Consider the following 13,359-nt stretch of genomic DNA (forward strand, 5'->3'; position numbering starts at 1 on the left):
TTTATTTATTTTTAAGAACGTTTTGAGCAACCAATGCCTTTAATATCAAGCCACCCCCTCTGGATACACATACATTGATCTCCCCCGTCACACCGGAAGAGGTGGTGGTGTAGCCTCAATCCATAAAAACACATACAAAATCACCATCATACCCACCCCTCCCGTTCTATCTTGCGAAAATATTGCTTTCAAACTCTCTGGTCCCGCCCCCCTGGTCATTGCAGTCATTTATCGCCCCCCCAAGCACAACCCATCCTTTCTCTCTGACTTCTCTGACCTTGTCACACAGCTCACATCCACCTCACCCTCAGTTCTTCTCCTCGGAGACTTCAACTTCCATATTGACAATAAAAACTGCAAACATGCCTCTGAATTTCTGGAACTACTGGACTGCCTCAATTTCACTCAACATGTCAACTTCCCCACACACAATCATGGCCACACCCTGGACTTGGTTTGCTCTACCGGGCTCACATTTCAACAACTCTCCAGCATCAACCTCCACATCTCCGATCACCTGGCTATCACCATGGACATCCATCTCCCCACCCCCCTCCCCAAGATCAAACGCACAATATCCTTCAGAAACCTCAAATCCATCTCCCCCCAAGACTTCTCAGCCTCTCTTTCCACCATTCTGTCCACCTACCCTCCCCCGCTGTCCACTGACCCCGTTGACCTCGTTAACTACTACAACAAATCTCTCTCCTCCTGTCTTGATCAACTGGCTCCCATCAAATCCAAATCTGTCACATTCACACACTCTGCCCCCTGGTACAGCCCTGATCTCCGCCACATGAAAACCCGCAAGCGCCAACTCGAACGTCTCCATAAAAAAACCGGTTTAACAGTCCATCTCCAAGCCTACAAAGATCACCTTCTACAGTACAAAGCCGCCCTCAACACTGCCCGCTCCGCATACTACTCAAATCTCATTCACACCGGCTCAAACAACCACAAGGCTCTCTTTTCCACTGTTAACAAACTTCTAAACCCCATCGACAACATCTCGAACTCCTTTACCGTAGATAAATGCAATTCTTTCCTCTCATTCTTCCAAACCAAAATTGATACGATCTACAGTTCACTAACCGCCTCCCCCACCCCTCTACCCTCCGCACTCCCATCCACCCCTCTTACCTCCATACCCCTTTCCAAATTCACACTTACCTCCCCGGCCGACCTATCCAGAATCATCTCAACCATGAAAACTTCTACCTGCACATTAGATCCCATCCCATCCTCTCTTGTTAAGTACTGTTTCCCCACCATCGCCCCACTTATTTGCAAAATCATCAACTCCTCCCTCAGCTTTCCCTCCGTTCCCCCTTCACTCAAACTAGCTGCTGTCACCCCCATCATCAAAAAACCCGGTCTAAACCCTGACATTATGAACAATTTCCGGCCCATTTCCAACCTCCCATTTCTGTCAAAAATACTGGAACGCGTCGTTGCCTCTCAAATCAAATCCCACCTCAACAATAATGACCTCTTTGAACAATTTCAATCTGGATTCCGCACCCAACACAGCACCGAAACCGCCCTCCTCAAAATCACAAATGACCTCCTTCTCTCCTCCGACTCCGGCCTACTCTCCATTCTCATCCTCCTTGATCTCTCCGCCGCCTTCGACACCATCAACCATTCTATCCTACTCTCCCGCCTGAAATCCCTTCTCAACATCACCGACACTGCCCTCACCTGGTTACACTCCTACCTCACTGACAGAAAACAGTTCATCTATGTCAACAACTGCTCCTCCACAACTGCTCCCCTGTCCCAAGGCGTCCCCCAGGGTTCTGTGCTTGGTCCTCTCCTCTTCATCGTCTACCTCCTTCCCCTTGGCCAAATCATCCGTCGCCCTGGTATCCATTTCCACTGCTACGCTGACGACATCCAACTATACATTTCAACAAAATCCATCACCCCTGTAACCCACTCCATCCTGTCAAACTGCCTTTCGGAAATTAAAACCTGGATGCAAGAAAACTTTTTACAACTAAACTACGACAAATCTGATATGATCCTCATTGGTCCAAATTCCCTCACCCAAACAGCTCAAGATTTCCACCTCACTGTCAACAACTCCACACTGTCCCCCTCCCCCCTCTGCCGCAACCTTGGTATCATCTTCGACAATAACCTCAGCTTCAACCATCACATCAAACAAGTCACCAAAACAGCCTTCTTTCACCTCAAAAACATCTCCCGCCTCCGCCCGTCACTATCTTTCACTGCCGCCGAAACCCTGATCCACGCCTTCATTACATCCCGCCTCGACTACTGCAACAACATTTTCTATGGTACAACCTCCAAACTCCTCCATAAACTCCAATACATTCAAAACTCCGCCGCCCGTCTTCTCACTCACACCCGTTCACGCGATCATATCACCCCTGTCCTCCAGAACCTCCACTGGCTCCCCGTCCCTCAGCGTATTCAATTCAAACTCCTCCTTCTCACCCACAAAGCCCTCCACAACCAGGCCCCCTCCTACCTCACTGACCTGCTCCATCACTACACCCCTCCCCGTCACCTCCGCTCCTCTGATGCCAACCTCCTCACTGTCCCTAAAACCAAGCACAGAACCTGGGGAGACAGAGCCTTCTCCGTTGCTGCCCCTACCCTCTGGAATTCCCTCCCCAACCACATCCGTGACTGCAATGACCTCACACTTTTCAAATCACTACTCAAAACACACCTGTTCCACTCTGCTTATAATTCTTAACCACCACTTTTCCTAATTCTGTTTTTGTTCTGTCTGACTGTTGTATTGTGCTGTTCTATTTACAATGTATCTACTTTTCTGCGTTTTCTTGTGTTTCTGTGTTTTTAAATGTATTTTAATTACTTATTTTTCATCTGTAAAGTGTCTTTGAGGGATTGAAAAGCGCTTACAAATAAAATGTATTATTATTATTATTATTATTAATATAGTGCACTTCAAAAATGGGGAGACAGAGGGAATGACACGCGGCAAAGGGACTCAGGCCGCATTCGAACTTGGGTCCACTGCATGGGGATCAAACCCCAGCTCTACCCACTGAGCTATACGACGGCCGTCCTTTGACTATTTGATTAATATGTACGTTCGGTGTGCGGTACTAAAAGTTTTGAGATACATTTTGTGGACTTGAAGTAGAGTATGGCATAACAAGACAATACTCAAGCAGCACATTTTTTGACGTTAACACTTTGACAACATACACCAACTTTTTTTTACCTTAGAGCTCCATTTGTGTTCTCCTGTGTTTTGGCAGCTCCGTCCTGCAGCAGCTTTAACCATCGCTCCTTTTCACCTGAACTACTCACCTGAAGGAAGGAAGTGAAAACTGAAAGACGGATTGTAGACATGAAATTTGATTGGAAAAAAACCCACAATTACTCCTGTCGCTTTAAGAAAGGTTTTCTCTATAGCATATTTCAGAGCTCATTCAAATCCTTTGTAAATGATATATATTGGAAGAGGGTCTGCTTCCTCATAAAAACGTCATTGTGACGAAAAGATAAAAGAGGTGTCCATCAAACGTATTAATAAACTCATAAATATTACCATGCCAATATAAATGTAAACTGCTCTTTCTATTAAAAATATCATCGGTCTTATCTTTAAAAACTTGATTTATTTATGAAGGGATGTGATTTTGAAAAATGACTGAAGAAAAATATGAAGAAAAATATACATTGTTAATGTAACAATTAATAAATCATAATTTGTAGTTTACTTTAAGGATAACAGTACTTCCTTAGGATATGTACACTCAAAAAAAGACAAGGTAAGGGGAAATTCAGGTGTTGGTGACACAAAGAGAATAAAAGTATGGATAAATAGAGATTTAGAAAAAAACTATAAAGAATATCTACATATAAATAAAAAGTAAAAAGGAATGATATATGTTATTATATTAATACAAATAAATACATTTAAATGAAGACAACTGTGTATTCTATAACATTTAGGTATGATATACCTTTGACTTGTTATTCTAATGTTATCCCCCTATGCATAATGAATCTGTATTTTGTTCCGTAATAGTATTAATTAAAACAATAATAATATCCTGTATTGCTGCCTTGTCAGCTCACCTCCAGCACGGCCACCTGGTCACCGAGCATGCTCAGTGTGATCCTGTAGGAGTGGTCGGTATCAGGGCCCGATCTGACCTCACAGCCTCTCAGCTGGACCGTGTACTGAGGCGTCTTCTTCACCTCCTCCTCCTTCTCCTCCTCCTCCTCCTCCTCCTCCTCGTCCTCCTCTCCAAACATGTTGAGTAGACCCGCCTCCACCCGACACCGTAAACTCTGCCACTGACAGTTCATCAGCACGCTCAGGAAACCTGTCAATCAAATACAATAACATAACTAATGCATAAAATACAATTAAATATGGATCCCAAAAACAGATCAGATGAAATTAAAATTAACCTGACCAAAAATAAATAGGTAAAAAAAAAATTAAAAAACGATTGAAAATAATAAATAATAAAACATCTAAAAATAGATGCAATTAAATTAAATGAATACAAGAAATAAATGAGTAAAGTAAAAAAATTTAAAAAACAAGTTGACAAATAACATAAAATGTTTCTTAGAAATGTATAAACTAAAACAATTGAATGCAATAAATAAAATATAAAGAAAAAAGAAAAAAACAAGTAATGAATAGATCATCATTTAATAGAGCATACAAATAAATACATGTTTCAAATTAAACATTACAGATTAAACTAATCAACATTATGACGCAGACAAATTTAGCTCCAAAGAAAATCTGAAAAGGGATATTACTAGTTAGTGGGGGAGCAAAACAACCACTTTCTGTTCACATTTTGGGAGTGAGAGAGGGAAAATGCAGGAAACAAGTTTAAGGACATTTTATACTTTTGAGCAGTCACACATTACTGCAATAAAAGTTGAACTTTTAAATAATATAATAGAATGAATGGCTCCAAAAGTTATTTTGAGGTATTTGGACGAACCAAAGTATTGGACACATGACAGTCATAATAAGAACTGTATTTAAAAAAGTAATAATATTAGTACCTTTGTCTTTGTTGAGGCTGCAGACCGCTGAAGGTCTCTCCTCCTCAGAGTCAGTCTGGACTGGACTGGACTGAAGAAACACAACATGGACAGAAACTTCAACTTTATTAATGAGGTTTTTTTTAAACTTATTTGGTCATGTATACAACTCAATGCTTTAGAAAGACTCTATCATTTGCCATGACCAGAGTGCAGCCAACAGGCCGTCATTTTAATATTTCTGCCTATAAATAAATCAAATATTCAAACAACATTAAGTAAATCATTGGAAAAATCTGACTAAGTACTAAAACTCCAGCTCCATTAAAAGTATGAACCATAACTGTTTGAGTCTAATAAGACTCATTAACCTTATTAATAAAGTCTAATAAGACTCAAACAACTCTTTATGAGACAAACCATGTCTTTTGTTTCTTTAATTTGTGACAGTCTGAAGGGTTTTGTGTAAAGATAGGGAAAAGGGAATATATTATGTAAGGAAAAGGTCTCACCCTGCCAGACAGCAGCGTGTCTGATCTGATCAGAGACAAGGAGCTCTGAGTGTCCCCTTCACTTCCAACACTCACATCCTCTATCACCTGCACACACAAACACACTCCAGCTGCTCTTTCTACCTTTGACAAAGTACAAATACCATATACAGTATATATAAATACGGGGTACGGCCCCACCAAAGGTTCCCCAGATGATTTTGAGGAGTCGTGAGATGATTACTGGGAGAGGTAAGAAGGAAATGCTGTTATCATTTACCCTTCATAATCAGAAAGTGGTGATAATATGTGTAGATGAACCTGCTGAACGAAATGTGTAAGTATCATGCACGTGTGTTTGCCGTTGTGTTATATTCAAAAAATATATATATTTCTTTTTGTCGAAAGAGCCCTTGAGATGCTAACTTTTGGATTGGCTTACCTTCCTCCACTCGTCGGCCTGCTGGAAGCTGCTGTAGCCCAGCACCAGGTTCTCTGATCCCAGCAGCAGCAGTTTGAGCTGGTGCTGGATCTTCCCGTTGTTCTTCGACTTGTAGACCAGTTGACAGCCGCGCAGGCTCAACTCCAGCTGAGGCAGCAGGTCCTGTGCACACTTATAACACTGACACACACACACACACACACACACACACACACACACACACACACACACACACACACACACACACACACACACACACACACACACACACACACACACACACACACAATCTATTACAAGGAACCACAAAGAGTTCCTAAGCAATATGCCAATGTTTTCATTTACACTGTGTAGTTATTTTTGCAAATTGTGTCTCTCAATACCAGAGCATGATCAGTTTGATAAGGAGTTAGCATAGTTAAAGGTTCAAAATGAGCAAAGTCTTATCTTTCTTAATTGTTTTGTCAAAGTTTGTAAGTATACTACATTTTCCATTTGAAAAAAAGAAAAATGTTGAAATAATATCCTTGGACTTTCTCAGGAAATTCAAAAACCTTTTTTCCAGAGGAGAAGCTTGAGCCACTTCAGAGGACATGTGCTACATCAACAAGAAGTCGGGTTGTGCATCTGCAAATTAGATGGTGATAAAAAAACAACGGCATTTTTTTCCTAGGCTGAGTTTCCTACTCACTACGGTAGCTTTACTGAAAACAATGCTTTTAGACTATAACTCCTAACAAGACTCCAGGAATTGGAAAATTAGGAGAATCATGCATCAATGTTAAAGCGGGATGTTATTTAATAGTTGGTTTATGAAGCTTATTCTTAACCTCTACCTAAGTTTTTTTTATTATTGATTAATCTGCTGATTAGTTAGTCCAATAATTGGATGAAACAATAATTAAAGTAGCTGTAGCCTACTATACGATTAGGGCTTATGACTTTCGTGTGCTTGAACTTATACAATGTATCATTTGTAAAGTAACCAAAGCTAGATAAATGTAGTCGAAGTATGGTCAAAAATCTCAGTGATGTGAAGTAAGTAAGAACAATACTAGAAAAATGTTGAGGCTCTCGTAATCTTATAGAGTATTCATTTTTTTTACTTTACACCTCTACTCCCAGCATGGTGCACTTTCACTCTATCAAAATAATGTGACAACTTTAGCCTCTATACGACACTTTAAGTACATTTTCCACACAGTATTTTAACCCCGTGGTATTACTTGTAACAGTTATGAGAACACTGAAAAAACTGAAACATTGACTTTAATTAAATGCATTGAGTCAACAGATTTTGCATACATTTATTAGGTTAGCTCAAAGCAATAATATTAAGTCTAAATAAAGAATATTAGGTTCAATGTAATATTATTGCTTATAACTTACTTACTTACAGTTATGTGAAATTTGTTGACGTAATGCATTTAATTAAAGTCAACATTTCAGTTTTTTAATTGTACTTCTTTCACCTCTGGATATACTCAAGTAAAGTTACTCAAGCCCAAGTTGAATCACCTCAAACTTGGGCTTAAGTAACTTTGGGGTCTCACCAGTAGCATGTCGCTCCTGATGATGAACAGCTGTTTGGTCCACTGTCCGAGCCATTTTCTCTTCCACAGGTATCCACAGAGGCGGGACTCGGGGACGGGTCGTAGGCAGGGCTGGGAGGTGCTCCAGTGGATGTAGTGAGCGCGATCCTTCACAGGCTCATCATCATCTTCCTCCCCGTACGACTCATAGTGACTACTGTCTGACTCTGCATTCTCTGAGACAGGGATGGAGAAGCTTTTATTAAGGTATTAACAACATGTTTCATTGTGTGCAATGAAAAAACTGTTGGCTTTAATTAAAGTTATTTGAAAGCAATAATAATACGTTGAACCTAATATCTTTTTTTAATAATATTAGTAATATTGGTTCCATCTAACTTATACAGTTATGTGAAATCTGTTGACATAATACATTTAATTAAAACGTTTCAGTTTTTTCAGTGTGTATATGTGTTTGTAGATACCAGTGTTAGATGTGGTTTTGTTGGGCAAGTAAGGTTCTGCCTCCTCGTATGTATCTTCATCTTCATCACCTCCTGGACCCCCTGGAGGAACGGGTGGCACCACAGGGCCCTGGATGGATGGGTTAGATTGCTTATACAGATTCAATAGAATCAGCACATACCGGCTTTGACTGCAAAATTCCTGCTACGTGAAACCAAAATGTCCTTTTCAAAAAAGTTTGCTGTTGTGTGTCTTTTATTGTGAGTCTGAACTGCATTTGGCACACAAACATACTTGGATTTTGTTAAGCCAAATCCAATTTAATTCCTAAATTCATTCAAATGATCCTGATAATATTAACCTTCCATAACAAAGCAAACATGGGCAGGTACTGTAGTGTACAGTTAATAAACCAAAGTACACTTTATCAAGACATTGGTATTCTTACAACACTTTTTTTCTTATTTCCCTGTCTGGATTTCCATGATTTTTTGATCGGATTAGTGTCTGATTGGTACGTTTTTCTGATTTGTGATATTGGGTTATACTGTATAAATAACGACAATCAATGACTTGACTTGTCCATCAGGAAAAAAGAAGGATGTTAGGTGACATGGGAGCAACATAAGAGAGTTTAACACCAAAGACCAGCCTTTATTTCCTGCTTCCCACCAACATTAGTTATATTAACAATGGCCCACTAAACTCTGATAGGACTGAACGGACTGGGGTTGCACTGCAATAAGCCTGACCTGTATCTGTCCATATGAAATTACCCAAATCATATTCCATGTGGGTGTACTGTTCACAAAAACTTAGATCTAAATCAGATGTGCGCAAACTAGATTTGCGCACATCTGATTTGCCACTTTTGTCTTAGCATAGAACCCTAAAAGACATATCCTTGGATTTGTGGGAAGAACTGGCAACAAAGCTGTAAACGGCTTTCTTAATACATCCATTTTGGGGTTTAAGCCTCTGTGGGACCACCAGAGTGACACCCAAACTAAAAGAGTAGGAGACATTGTACTCAGGGTTAAATATCAGTATTATACAGTACACATGAATACATCAACACTTCTACACCTTTGAGCTTTTACCCTCTTCATTAGTGAACATCACTCTCCTCAGGTGAACTGGAGCTAAATGGCTAAATAATGGTTGTAAATGAGTTGCATATGACAACATTTCCCAGGAGATGGAGTTAGTGTTTGTGTGTGTTCTGGCCATCCATCACGTAGACCAGATGCTAATCTGCCGCCATCAGTGACCACTTCCTCCCTCAGCCAATAGGAGGACAGATAGAGGGGAGACGGCCTTATATGTAAACACAGAACATCCTGGCACTCCCTGCAACTCATGCACACACACACACACACACACACACACACACACACACACACACACACACACACACACACACACACACACACACACACACACACACACACACACACACACACACACACACACACACACACACACACACACACACACACATACATAGCTACACAACCACAGGCACATACACACATACACAACCACACACAACCCTGCCTTCTCCTCCCAAACCTCAGGAGGAGTCAGTCTTTCATTACTGACCCACATCACAGACCGACCTCCTGTTTCTGTTATCTAAAATAACAATTCCCTTTTTTCCTTGACCTCAGGGGAAGCCATAATGATGACAAGAAGTGCAAGACGGTAAAAAACAACCCTGTGAAGAGAATCAGCATGGAAGAACTATTCAGATATTTTACGTTAGTAAATCAGTGTAATCAAGAATATATAGTCTTGTAGGGTTATAATGCCTGTTTTTGTACATATAATAGCAATGTAAAATATACAATTACTGCTTGGCAGGCGTTTTTATTTTATTTTGTTTTTTTACCGTTGCATTTCTTCAACAGAATTCAGTGTGGAGGGTCTGCATTGAATGCTTTCACCTTTAATGGATTTATTAAACAGATCGTGAGCTCCAAATGCATGATGCTGAAGCCAAACAAGACCACGTTCAACACTTTTTCCCAAGTGGTGAAAGTTCAGGGTGTTGTATTATTGTGAGTGCAAACTGGTTCTCACTCCCAACACGTTAAATCTTGACTTTGACACAGGAGACTTGTTTTCGTGTCCTGTTTTAAACAACATTTTTTAATACTTTGTCATGTGAGTCACTTGACTATTTCGTCATTACACTGAACTTAAAGGCTAGCTACAAACTTTTGCTAGCCTTAAAGGTGCAATGTGTAGTTCCAGTCCACCAGCTCTAAAGAAAGCAGGAGCAGTATTTCACCTCTATTGCTGGGTCTATGGAGGAGTGTGCAACTTGTGTTTCTTCAGCAGTGTCAAAGCTGCCCCCTATACTGCCAAAAAAGCAGCCTCCTGCCAGTTCAGTACGAGGTCCAGTTGTTTTCTTGCTTCTGCCACTTTGGATTGAATCAAAACTATCAAAACCCTGCTCAAATCTGGGGATCTTTTCCCATGTGTTGATAAAGTTATTTTAAATGTTTTCGGTTTAAATTAAGGCTCATCTTACACACTGTATCTATAACCAAGAAGACCTAATGAACTATTTGAAATTAACAACAGAAGGCAATTAATGCATTACCACCAAGCAATCATGAAACTATTATCCAACAGGAATTACCCATGCTGATTGGCCATTGGGCATGGATTGTCCATTAGACCAGAGTTGATGTTAGATTACACACCATCAGAAGGTGACAACAATTGCAGAGTATGGTAAACACAAGGGAGCGATTAAAGGCAAAACGGCAGATTTTCCATGCTGGAGTCAATCCCAGGATGCATTAGGAGAGAAAAGGGAGGAATCTGGAGTGACTCACCAAGTTTGCCAGCCATAACGGTAAGACCTGATCTGAGCACTGGATGCCTTCTGTACAGAAAAATGAATACATGTTTTAAAAGGTTTCAAATATTGCCTGAAATAATTGTTAATGCTTCTCTTTGTAATTCAGGTTTAAACTTGAAAAAACATGTCCTGTTATTTCAACTCAGTGTTACCTGATCCAGGTGTGTCTGAGGAGGATGGACAGCTCATGATCATGTACTCAGTGTCTTCCACTGGAAACACAACAGACATGCCCGTCAGCAAACCTTAGCAGGGCCATAATTCATTATAGTCATTTTATCAGTTTAACTGCTTTCCAGATCTTACACTTACTCCATTTCAACTTAACTGCACACATTACAACTCTCTTCAGGGCTTTGACTGAAATGTTGTATATTGAGCACATACAAATGGTCAATTTGACTTCTTTCAGTCACCCTGAATGGCTTCGGTTAAACGAAGAGTGAAAAGGCACCGCTGTCTAATATTATTTGTAGTTTCCAAATTGACAGAAGGAGTAGTAGTATATCATTCCTGCTGATACTACTACTGTAACTATATAGTTTGGAGTAAAAGCATTAGTAGTAGTGGTAATAATAGTATTAGTAGAAGTAGTACTACTGATTGAACATTAATACTATAGGGAATGGGAACTGGCGCTGGGGGCCATTTTATGGAAGATGGCGTTGATAGCAACGGCAAAAGCCCTTTCTATAAGCTTTCATCAGTCATCTTTCAGCTGTTCTGCATCACATATGAATAAAGTTTGGGTGAAATATGATTGCCCTCTCCAATACAAGCTCTCGTTAGATCGGTATATTTATTCATACACCAACATTTCGTCTTTAATATGTTAAATATGTCCCTGTGCAGTAGTTTGTGTTACTGTAGTTTGGCAGTAAACAGTCCGCCTGCTGATGTTGGATACCTTTCTGTCTTTTTCATGATGGGGAAGAATTGACTGTCATCCCATTCTCCATTTTTGTTTTGTTCATTTGTCTCAGGAGTGGGTTTTACAGCCAGCAACACAACAGTGCCGACCGACCATGTCAACCCTTTCATACATGAATTATGACAACCTCAGTCAGGATTTTTTTACCAAATGTTTTTATTGCTCTTGGGGCATGAAATACAAGATTTGAACTTTAGTTTTTTATTTCCAGTTTTTTCAAAGATATATTTTAATGTCCACTCAAGTGGACAGTATGTATTTAAACTGAAGAAATGTATATTTCACAAAAATATTGATAAAATGATAAATAAAGAGGTGCAAACTTAAAATGATATATGTAAATAAAAAGAAAATCCGTATACATATCCATAACACCATTTAGGACTTTCCTGTATGGAAAACGTGGAAACAGTAACCTACACACTGCTGGCATGAAGTTAGACTCCCTGTTACAGTCTCTGTTATAGCAATGAACTTTTAACAACTGAGGGGAGTATGACACCTACAACAATATCTTTCATTGGGGATGCTATCTACTATGATAATTGACAAAGCACCCTGGGCACAAAGCCACAAGACACTGCATGCAGATGTACTTGGTTCTTCGGGTGCATGCAGCATCGTGGCATCTGTTTGCATTTTTTGCTTCAGTGAAATGGGGCCAGTGGTTTCCAGAGCCAAACCTGATCTCAGGGGTGCCTTGGACACATCGTGTACCAGCGATGTTTTGAGCATTGCTGACAACAGAGCTAACATTATTATAACATAAGTATATTGATTTACAGCCCAAAAATGACTGCATATGAAGTATTTTTAAGAATAACAGTAGCAGTAACAATATGAATTGTAGTTTAAATATAGGGGAGCATGACGTCCACTATACTGGACAGATGATTAATGATAATTTCCTCCCAACGTAAAATTAATACTTTGACAATTTATGAATTGTATGATTCCTTAGTTGTTGTCAACAACATTTTTATACCTGCAGGAGGCACTTTCCATAAAAGGATTGGGAAGATATCGACAAATGACTGGGTCCATCTGGCGTTCTGTCGTCCATCTTGGTTTAGAGAAATGTATCATGCACTCACACTAACTTGCAACTGACTAGCAGTGTATGGGAAGATGTGATAGCTTCCACTGTAGTGGCTAATGTGTAACTAGGCCATCAAAACTCATGCATATACAAGAAAACAGCTTTTGAATATCTGTCCACTGTAGTGACCTCTATGCATGAAGGGGTTTTAAAAAGATTCAAGTGAAAAAGTTGCACTTCTTTGCTCCAATGCAGGTTAGTCAACGGGTTGCAGTTGCTTGTATCTTTGAAAGACGGCCGACCTTCTGTTGATGACATTTCCATTCCCTATAACTAGCAGTGGTAGCATCAGTAATATAATTATTACCTGGAGTGTCATTTGTTTGCAGTTTAGACAGCAGCTCTGAGATGTCTTTCTTCTGGGTCTGAGCGGCGTAACTCAGTTTCTCTGAGTCCAGAACAGACAGGAAGGACGGCAGGTCCCAGATCAGCTTGGCCAGCACTGAAGACAGATGAGCAGACATGTAGAAAGACAGGGAGGACAGACATACAGGTGAACAGACAG

At 40.1% G+C, this 13,359-nt stretch overlaps 1 protein-coding gene across 3 annotated transcripts in view; it reads right to left on the reverse strand.

The window, feature by feature from the left end:
• Positions 1-13,359, reverse strand: part of si:dkey-220o5.5 (actin filament-associated protein 1-like 2) — a 29,151-nt gene that overhangs the window by 5,365 nt on the left and 10,427 nt on the right. For 2 of the 3 annotated variants that reach the window (XR_010166944.1, XM_063896771.1), the window contains exons 2-11: positions 13,162-13,296; positions 10,977-11,036; positions 10,799-10,848; positions 7,973-8,081; positions 7,509-7,723; positions 5,956-6,135; positions 5,535-5,621; positions 5,044-5,113; positions 4,087-4,337; positions 3,224-3,312 (exon numbers count right to left, since the gene is read on the reverse strand). Coding sequence is in view for 2 of the 3 variants with exons in the window: in XM_063896771.1 (XP_063752841.1) it covers positions 3,224-3,312; positions 4,087-4,337; positions 5,044-5,113; positions 5,535-5,621; positions 5,956-6,135; positions 7,509-7,723; positions 7,973-8,081; positions 10,799-10,848; positions 10,977-11,036; positions 13,162-13,296 (1,246 nt within the window). In the remaining variant the exon portion in view is untranslated. The remainder of the gene's footprint in view (positions 1-3,223; positions 3,313-4,086; positions 4,338-5,043; positions 5,114-5,534; positions 5,622-5,955; positions 6,136-7,508; positions 7,724-7,972; positions 8,082-10,798; positions 10,849-10,976; positions 11,037-13,161; positions 13,297-13,359) is intronic. The other variant, XM_063896772.1, reaches the window with a different exon arrangement.

Source organism: Eleginops maclovinus, chromosome 12, assembly GCF_036324505.1.
Source record: "Eleginops maclovinus isolate JMC-PN-2008 ecotype Puerto Natales chromosome 12, JC_Emac_rtc_rv5, whole genome shotgun sequence".
Lineage (NCBI taxonomy): Eukaryota > Metazoa > Chordata > Actinopteri > Perciformes > Eleginopidae > Eleginops > Eleginops maclovinus.